The sequence below is a fragment of the Wasmannia auropunctata genome, unplaced genomic scaffold (assembly GCF_000956235.1).
Source record: "Wasmannia auropunctata unplaced genomic scaffold, wasmannia.A_1.0 LD336103.1, whole genome shotgun sequence".
Lineage (NCBI taxonomy): Eukaryota > Metazoa > Arthropoda > Insecta > Hymenoptera > Formicidae > Wasmannia > Wasmannia auropunctata.
In genome coordinates this window covers 298,332-308,888 of record NW_012026787.1, presented here as the reverse complement: position 1 = coordinate 308,888, position 10,557 = coordinate 298,332, and the positions used below count along the sequence as shown (strand labels likewise).

Here is a 10,557-nt window from a genome sequence, read left to right as displayed (position 1 = left end):
TCATATATATATATATATACCATATATCAATATACCATAATATTCACTGTATGAATGAGTGGAGGCAATAATAAAATCCTTATTTCTATGAGTTTTCTTGGTAATAAAACATTGCAACACTGCAATAAGGCTAGTATATATAAATCCCATGGCAACGACCGCCGTGCGCCGCGGCGCGCCGAATGCAGCGCGCGGCGTAGCGCGGCGTTGCACGAATAATCGTTATTTTTAACAATGTTCCACCACTCCGATTGATTTGAAAAAAATATGTGTTGAAGTAGAGAATCTAGAGATGTTTTTGTGAAAATATAAAAGTGGTCACCCAAAAACATCACAAAAAAAAAATTTATAAAAAATTAAAAAATTTTTTTATCGGATTTATTTTTATCATAAAAATTACAAAAAATTTTCTTAAACTTACCTAAACGATGTTTACAACATATATTTTTTTCATTAAAATCGGTCCAGCCGTTTTCGAGAAAAATCACTTTTTTTATTTTGCTTTCCCCTTCCATAACTCCAAAAAAAATGCAATTTTAAGGCTAATTTTTTAGGAAGTTTTATATCTCAGGGGTGCCAACTAATGACACCAATTTGAGCTCGATTGGTGCGGGGGCAAATTTTGATGCTTATTCCGCTATGCCCAACGCAATGGAAGAAAACGTTCAAGGTCTCAAAATATTCTTAATAATAATAATCGTATACTTATATAGTTTCGAATTGAACGTGGCCTTTGAAAAATTCAATATGACGGCTCAAATATGGCGTCTAAAAACCACAAAAATCACAAATAATCTTACAGTATCTTTAATTCAAATGCGAAAACTTAAAAAATTGGCTTGAAAATGATTATTATGAAGTTTTCGAGGTCTTTGGTTACGAATCTAGAAACAGAATTATAAAATTAAAAATGTTGGATATAAATTAACCGAATTTGAAATCATTACATAAAGCGTCTTATAATTGTTGTTATGTCGAGTTTAATACTTTATAATGACTGGTTCGGCAGATATTTGCAATTTTTTTTAATGGTAAGGAAAGTATAGCTTGTCTACTTTAGTTGCGAAGCTCCAGAAAATCGTTTTGCAAGAAATTGTTGAATTTTTATATATTTCTCTTTGCTTTCTTTGTTGAAAAAATTGTAAATAATGTGCTACTCTGATGCCATTGAACCAATTGTAATAATTGTCATTATGTCGAGTCTAATACTTTGTAATGAACAATTGATTCAACGGCATCAGAGTAGCACATTACTTGCAACTTTTTCAACACGGAAAGCAAAGAGAAACATATGGAAATTCAGAAATTTCTTGCAAAACGATTTTCTGTAGCTCCGCAACTAAAATGGATAAGTAGTACTTCCCTTGCCATTAAAAAAATTGTAAATATCTGTCGTTGAATCAGTGGTCATTGTAAAGTGTTAGACTCGACATAACGACAATTATGATACCTTTTATATAATAATTTCAAATTCGGTTATTTTAATTTTGTAATTCTGTTTGTAGATTAACAATCAATGGAAATTTTATAGTAATCATTTTCAAGCCAATTTCTGAAATTTTCGCATTTTAATCAAAGATACTGTAAGATTATTCGTGATTTTTGTGATTTTTGACGCCATATTTGAGTTGCCATATTGAATTTTTTAAAAAGCCACCTTTCATTCGAAACTACATAAGTATATGAATGTTTTAAAACTTCAAACATTTTTTTCCATTGCGTTAAATTTTGGAAGGAGAGGTGGCCCGCTTAACACGAATATATACATCTAATTTTGAAAATTCTAAAAGAAAAAAAGAAATTAATACATTCAATATTCACTATTTCGTCATACGTGGCTAAAATTTTATACTGTATTTTATGATAGTACAAAATGCATTGTGGAATTATTCCACGGATTGATTTTGTATTATTAGTCTATCGGTTAATTTCGATATTCAGAGGTTCAGCAGATACAAGTATTAATGATAAGACCATAGAAGGTATAAAAGTTACATCATTCTTATAAATTACATAAATATAAAAAATAGACAGCGCTAATACATTGGCGCTCCTGTAAAACTAAAAGAATCATATTTATTTCATTATATTAAAAAATTATATAAATCTATTACAAAAATAGCGATAATCTTTATGCGATTTTAAAAAATCGATTTTTTCGAAAATTTATCATTATTTTTTTCCTTTGAGAATATACAACATTTGTTGCGTCGTCTGCAACGTTTTTCTATATTTTCCATATTTTTCAAGATATATTTGATTTATGTAATTTAACACACGGGTCACCCCACATGTATTGTTTATATTTAATATTATTTCCTGAGATAGGAAATAATATTAAATATAGAGAGAGGGATTTGAGGTATGATTAATGATCGCGGTGATATGTAGGTATCATAGTAGTAATATTTATTATATATAACTGCTATGTATATATATATTGATAATCTTCGCTTACAAAATATACGGATTAACGCAACTTTTAAGCATGTCAGAATGTTCCCGATAAAATATCTATAATATATGTAATATATATCATATTTAATAATAGCTGTTATACGCAAAATGTCTTCGACATGTTCACAATGGCGGAACATATTGTTGAAGTTCAATTCAATTAACGCAGCCCCATTTTAACCGACGTTTCTCGCGATTGCCTTGACGTCCGCGTTATTCGCGTTATCTCGTTTTACGATGAATCTTTGGCAGTGATAGAAGAAGTTCGATATGCTCCTCACATCGGGAATCTCATACATCTCGAATACATTGTTGACGATACATAGTATCACTGATATATAATATAATATATATATAATATTTATATAATATATGTATATTATGCTATATATGTATGTATATATATATATATGTATGTATGTATGTATGTATGTATGTATGTATGTACATTGTGTGTGCGTGTGCGTGCGCGTGTGCGTGCGCGTGCGTGTGCGTGTGCGCGCGCGCGCGCGTGTGTGTGTGTGTGTGTGTGCACAGAAAACACAAAACCGTCAAAAGTTAGGGCCACCTAAATACCTAAATATCCTTCTGAATGGTTCGAGATATTGGGTTACAATGGCATCATGAAATCTTTAACCGAAATTTGAAATTGAAAAATCCACTTCAACCCTCTGGGGCGAGGGAGAGAGCGGGGAGTTGAAAATCTTAAATGGCATGTGGAGAATGAGGGCTCGTTTAAAAGGGCTTTTCGAGACAAGAAAAACACGGGATCGTTAAACACGTTAAGATTTTTACGATTTTTTTTCACAGAGTTATGCTCATTTGAACATTGATGTTATTTAACACTAGCGAGGTTCCACGCAGTTCCACGGCACGGACGTGAAAAAGATAAAACTTCACGCATGTCCACACACATGCGCGCGCGCGCACTCTCTTCCACATGCACTTCCATCTACTTAGGAACATGCGCGAAACTTTATTCCTCTGTACGTCCTCGCCGTAGGCCTTGCCTGCGTTAAATCACCAGCATAACACCAATGTTCAAATGAGCATAACTCTGCGATAAAAATCAATAATCTCGCGTTCTTCTTGTCTCGAAAAGCCTTTTTAATCAAGTTCTAGACTCCACATGCCATTTCATGATACCATTGTAATTATAAATTTCAATCCAATATATATACAGAGTGTTTATAAAGTCCCACCCGGACTTAATAACGGCTTTAGAGATGGAAAAATGTTTCAAATAAAAGTTGTTTGACTTCAAAGGGGACATAAAATGGTACCATTGGTTTAATCTTGTGTGGCGCTGTCAAGATCAAGGAAAGGTCACTTCAAATTTTTTTAATGGAACACCCTTTTTTTATTGCATATTCTTGTAGTTTATCTCGAAAGCTTTCTAAAACACAGATAAAATATTAGATAAAGATACGAGGTAAGCTACAAGAATATGCAACAAAAAAATGGGTTCCATTTAAAAAATTTGAAGTGATCTTTCCCTGATCTTGACAGCGCCACCCAAGGTCAAATCAATGGTACTATTTTATGTCCCCCTTGAAGTCGAACAATTTTTGTTTGAAACATTTTTCCATATCTAAAGCCGTTTTCGAGATATTAGGACCGGGTGGGACTTTGTGAACACCCTGTATATATGCATATATACATATGTATATATAGAGACCGCCAAAAGTTTTGGGACCATCTAAATAATTTTTGAATAGTTCGAGATATTGGATATATATATATATATATATTTTAGGGTGAGCCAAAAAAAAATGTTTGTTTTTTAAATCGATTAATAATACCTCCCAAAAGTTAACTATGGACCTCAATACGGTTTGGATAAAATTTCATCGTAATCGATTAAAATCTTCAGGTTGCCCCTTTACCTTGCAGTTAGTAAATTTATGCATTTCTTCATAGATATATCAAATTTCGAAAAAATATTTTAATATCAATACAGTTTAGTATTAAGGTACAATTTCATGGTGTCGCTTGTCGCAGCGATGAGTGGTCACGTGATCGAATTTTATTTGTTTTCTTGTCGCCCGCGACGACGTAAAAAGTTGGATTGAACCCAACTTTTAGCGACGTCGCTCTTACGCACCGAATCTTGTGAGTAATTAAAATTCTGTGCAATAAATAACATAAAGAATATGGAACCGCAAGATGTAAAAAAAATCTCTTTTTTAATATATTTTTTTAAATTTATATTCACTGATGCATACTGTTGCTATTAGTTTACGCCGTCGATCTACTTTATTTTTATTGTGCACAATCGCAGCAACTTGATAAATCCACTCGTGATATTTTTCTTTCATAAGACATTTTTAGACTTTATTTTACACAATACAATTAATATAATAAAAAATGTATCGCTGCTACCCATTTACACAAGCGACGATTGAAATCAGCGCCATGTGATATAGGTACAATTTCACGTGACTTGTTTGTCGCTAAATATGAGCAACAAGCGACACCATGAATACATAGCTTTACCTGTTGTTTTTGGTCGCTGAACACGAATTCGAGGTTAGAAGTATACATTTCAAAATGACAGATCCGAAATATATTCTTAAATAATACATTAACATTTCTCGAAAAATATGATAAATATAAAAAAATGTTTCAAATAAAATAAAAATTTTACGGTTCAGGGAGGTACATGAGAAAATATCATTATTTTATTTTAGGTGGCGTCATTATAAGATCAGATCAAGATCACATCGATTTTTTAAACAAAATTATATATTTTTTTACATAATACGATTCTTCTAATTATTCTGCATATAAAAATATTAAGGTTAAGTTATCAAAAAATCAATATTTTATATTTTATCATGCCATATTTCGATATATATAATAATATGAAATATCTCGTAAACTATTGATTTCTTGATAATGGTACCTAATATTTTTAGGCACAAAATGAGATGAATTGATTGGTGTAAAGAAAACACATAATTGCTTTACAAATTTGTAAGAAATGTATAAACTTACTAATTTCAAAGTCGAGGGGCAACCTGAAGATATTAATCAATTTCGATGAAATTTTACCCAGACTATATTGAGATCCATAGCTAACATTTGGAGGGTATTATTAATCGATTTAAAAACAAATTTTTTTAAATATATATATATATAATTATTATATTACCGTATAAAATATAAATAGCAATTTCGCAACAAAACTATGCGTTACTGCCGCAATAATACGGAATAAAATAACAAAAGTCGCGTATCCCTTTTTCACCTCGTTCCAAGGATGATTAGCCTCAACAATGATGGCCACGTCATTGCGAACCCTTTGCGATATAACATTCCCTTCTTATCTATGCGCTATATCATATTAAAGTCTAAGTCTTATCCGGTAGAACTTTCTCGATATTGTTACGTACTATTACGTCGTAAGATTAAGCGATGCATTTATATGCAGCACGAATACGGACATATGTATTTTCTTCGTGCGACGTACGCGGTAACAGCAACGCGGTTGCAGCAGTGTCTCGGTTAGTCTTCGTAAGCATTAGAGTCTCCCGTTAAAACTTAATAAAATTGGCACATGACTAACAATAAAAGAGCTTTTTTCGAGCAACGCGAACATAAATTCCATTAAAAACTTCACGAATTAATTATAAATTATGTAATCGAGCAGACGACTGTATTTCTTGGAAATAATTATAGCTGGACATCCTGAAGACCGGATTATATTTTTAATTATATTTTCACTTTAAATCGTATCGACAGTATATATAAAGTGGATACATTTATAAGATACGTAGAATATAAAAAAAACACTGCAATCGCGGCTGATGATGAATATTTCCGCGAAAGATCTTTGCATCTCACGGGTTACACCGCGCGACGCACGTCTTGCTTTATGTAACTAAATAAAAAATCGGCAAATCTCGTCATAAGATCGATTTTACCACTGATCCGCTTGTATCTTTTTTTTCTGTTTTGTTCGCGTTACAAACATTTGTATGTACAAGGCTAGGCGCGTGTTTACTATTCAGTCCTAGGGATGATGATTTCAACATGTACGAAGAACACTTCCGCTGATCAATTCGCGATCGGATCACAATCAGGCTATCTGCTGTGTGTGTGTGTGTGTGTGTGTGTGCGTGTGTATGTGTGTATGTGCGCGTGTGCGTGTGCGTGTGTGTGTGTGTGTGTGTGTGTGTGTGTGTGTGTGCGTGATGGATAATAGTATTAATATACATAGAACACCATTATAAAAATGCTTACGGCTAGTTCTGTGCGTTGAATTTCTTAAAATTACGTCCAACCTTTTACGTACAACAAGGAATCATCCGTGTAATTGTTTGAAACGCAGAAACGCCCGATTCCCGGACTCCTCTGTCTCTTCTAATATTTTATTGTTACTAATCAAATGATATTCGCGCATTTATACTTCCCTGTTGTACCTCGCCCGAAAAAGTCGCATTATATTCGATAAAGTCCTATCGCAGCAAAATGATATCTCAGCGAGAACCGCTTGCCGAACTCGCGCACGCGTTCTTTTCCTCGCGAAAAGCTGCGCGAGAGTTTCTCTCAGTTTCTCTCATACGAAGATCGAGAATGTATGATGAATTTAAGGATGACTTTAAAATATGATTAAATCGTATTTTTTGCGCCCGCGACTAGAATCTTTCGAATAGAATTTATCGTCAATATTTAACGACAATCTTTAATCTCCAAAAAATTAAGGCAAATATTTAATAGGAATCTTTACTGCAAATGCAAATCTTGTTTAGATCGACAAACGTGGACAATTCTTATCTCTTAATCGCTATATCTTCCTTCCGCTATCCGCGCATATCCGCTAGAAGACAATAAAAATATATCTCTATTCGTAGCCGACTCGGTCGATATGTTTCCTCTTCGAAGCTGCATTTCGCTCATTTGCAAATGAGTACCCTTACATAAGAAGCTCAAGATTTTAAAGAATACCGTTATTACAACAATTCGATATCTTGTCGTAAATTCTGCAGACATATCTTTATATAGTACGTGTGTGTTTTGTTGAATGCCAATTTACCAATTGTCTATAATATAAACAATGAATCTGATGAGATTGTATTTAATCTGCAAACACAATAAATATGTATGTCAAAATCTGTCTTTTGTGACAATAGCCTTACGGAATATTTTACAGACAGTTTACAGGGATAAACCTAAACGAGATACCCTTTTTTAGTGTACAAAGTGAGAATAAATGCGATCGGAATTATTTATCATTAGCCTTCTACGTGTTTTGATTTATATTTCTACGTTAGGCGTCACTTCCGCGTGCTCTTTTTCTTTCTCTCTCTCGCGGTCACAAAATAAGTTTCCCGTTGCTAAAGAATCGAAACCCCCGAACCGGAAACGTTGAGTCAAAGAAGGATCGATAAATCACCACGGCGAAAATAAATATCAGATTTCTTACTTCCCTAACAAGACTGTCCATCGATTCGATATATCTGATATCTGTCCTAACCGATGTACACATCTGATGGCTCGCGTAAAAAGGTGGAGATCAGCATTCCCGGACATTCTCGCGACTTCGCTTCGTCAGCCTCGTTTCGGCGAGAATTTATAAATCTAAGGTCCCGTATCCCGGACGAGCAATTAGAAACTCTGAAAGTTTTGAAGGTGAGAGTTAATTGCGCCTGGCTAACAAATTTTTGAGGACTTTGTAACTCAATGGGTCATACAAACACATAGAGAGAGACCCCTACACACCCACTCTGCTGATTCCCACTTTTTGCACGCCACTCCGTATAATTATATTATATCGATCTCGGTATGTTTCATTGCTCGTGAGGTTTATCGTTACTCATCCGATCCCAGTTTATTGTGCCGTTTTACCCTCTCTCTCCACAAATCTTGACATTATACACATGGCCTGTCAATATGGGGCTATACACATCGCAGCAACCCTTCTCCCTCCCTCTTCCTTTCCTGTAAGACGTTTACGACATAAACGCGTATTTTAAACATTTAACAAGCAAGTATTCGCAGGACATTGCAAGAACAATCCTCTTTATACGCGTGATCTCGTCTGTCCTCCTTTATCGCCCTACTAATAACAAATCGCGAAGATTTCCAAATCTTATGTCGTAAGTATATGTTATACAATGTATATATTTATATATGTATCTTTGTCTAAATCGAGATGGAAATTCGCAACAAGTTATTCGGTATCATACCACATTCATTCGTGAATTGAACACAATTTAGTCTTTGAGAAAATATTAATACCCGTTGTTAGCTTTAATAAGAAATCGCTTTTTTATAGAGACATCGAAGTACGGATTTTTCTACTCGCGCGAAAATATCATTGATATTATAAAATTTCAGCAATAATTAAACCAAAGCAAAGCAAAGCGTCTGCAATGCAATATATATTCAATATCCACGATAAGTGTGTTTCGAAGAATCGAAAATGCGTGATTCGGAGGAGATCATTAATTTTCTTTGAAAACTCTTGCAAATCACATTCGAATAAAAAAAAATACAAATGCAAATGATTATGATGTGGACATACATAAAATACAAAGCCTACATTTCTTAAAGACGCTTTATGAGATTTCGAATTTGTACGCACTGCATGCATCTGTAAAAATCTGTTTCATACGCGTTATTCAGCTCGATGGCAAATCGACGAAGCTTCCTTTGATCTCGTCATCAGAATATTTTTAGGGAACAATGAAATATACGTGCCATCATCCGGTTATAATCTCCTCGCTCGCAATCGGCGAATATATGTATATGCAAAGCCTATATATCCTCTCTCCCCCTCCTTCGAAAGTCTCGCGTCGCGCTCGCTGCGGGTCTCACGGCTGCGCGGTGCACGCGTTAGAAAAAATGCGTGAGAAGACCATCATACGGGGCCCTATACTAAACGACGGCGGCAGAGTGCGAGTGCACATCGATTAAACTAAACTATGCTCGCGCGTATCGTAACGATGTGTATACAGAATGGAGGAGCTTGGTCCTGGCGACACGACGGACGACGGTGGTGTGGTGGTGCTTGAGCACGGCGGGGACGACGACGACGCGGAGGGCGGCGCCCTCCTCGAAGCGATCGGTACCTAGGTGTTGTGGCCCTGCTGATGCGGCTTGTTCTCCAAATTGTTGGACGCCGGCCGGCCCACGAGGTCCTCGAGCTCGTCAGGCGTCAGGACCGTGAAGTCCCTGCCGATATAATGAGACGCTAATAGAACGCGGAGAATCGTGCGCTTTCTTGAGCGTGCAAATAAGAAAGCAAGATACAAGATTTCGTGAAACAGAACTTTGAAACGGATTTTTTTAAATATATAGCTACATTCTTTTTCAGGCGGAGACTGACTCGACTTTTCGATTCAATATAATCTAACACTGATCTCCGAAGTTTCAAAATATTTACGAGACTGAAAATTGTAAAATCGCTTCATTACATTAACCCTTTAAGGATCGGAACTGTATAACAAGTAATTTTCTAATAAAGTAATTATTTCATCAAATCTCATGAAAATCGAGTAAACAGAACAACAGAATCATGATAATATCAATTAAAATGACATTAAAATGAATCGTGACTGATCAAAAAGACTTTAAATCATTTTGGAGCCATTTTTACGCCATTTTGATGTTATAATGACCTTGTTCTGCTTGGAATTTGGAATATTTCCGAATGTATCTTTTTCTTCTTTTTTTTATTTAGAGCAAGGGCACTAGATGTGGATCGTGCATAAGTTCTGGATATTTATCACATTTAAGAGCCCTTCCTAGTCACCGCGGCCATATTGAACTCATGATGTCAGAAGCGAGAAACAGCAAGAAATGACACGTAAAAATTTGTTGCGTGCTATTTTTAAATAAAGAGGATTTGGATAAAATTAATAAATAGGATCGCTTTAGAAAACTTGTAAAAATGGATGGAAACTATCCTTTTCCTCCCTGAAAGTCAGTAAATAGTCGTAAAAGGCACGTAAAGTGAAGCTTATTCAAGCAAAACTCACGATTTGACAGCTGTTGAAAGGAACGGAAAAGATACTTTTACGTATAAAATTCGACAATAACTATAGTTTCCATCCATTTTTACGACTTTGATAAATACGAGACAAGTCATATTTT

The 10,557-nt window shown here is 34.8% G+C and overlaps 1 protein-coding gene across 1 annotated transcript in view; it reads right to left on the bottom strand.

Annotated features, from left to right (window-relative positions):
• Positions 1 to 9,533: 9,533 nt before the first annotated feature.
• LOC105457270 overlaps positions 9,534 to 10,557 on the bottom strand; it is an 11,583-nt gene continuing 10,559 nt past the window's right edge. The window contains exon 4 of the mRNA XM_011701862.1: positions 9,534 to 9,636. Within this exon, the coding sequence (XP_011700164.1) occupies positions 9,534 to 9,636 (103 nt within the window). The remainder of the gene's footprint in view (positions 9,637 to 10,557) is intronic.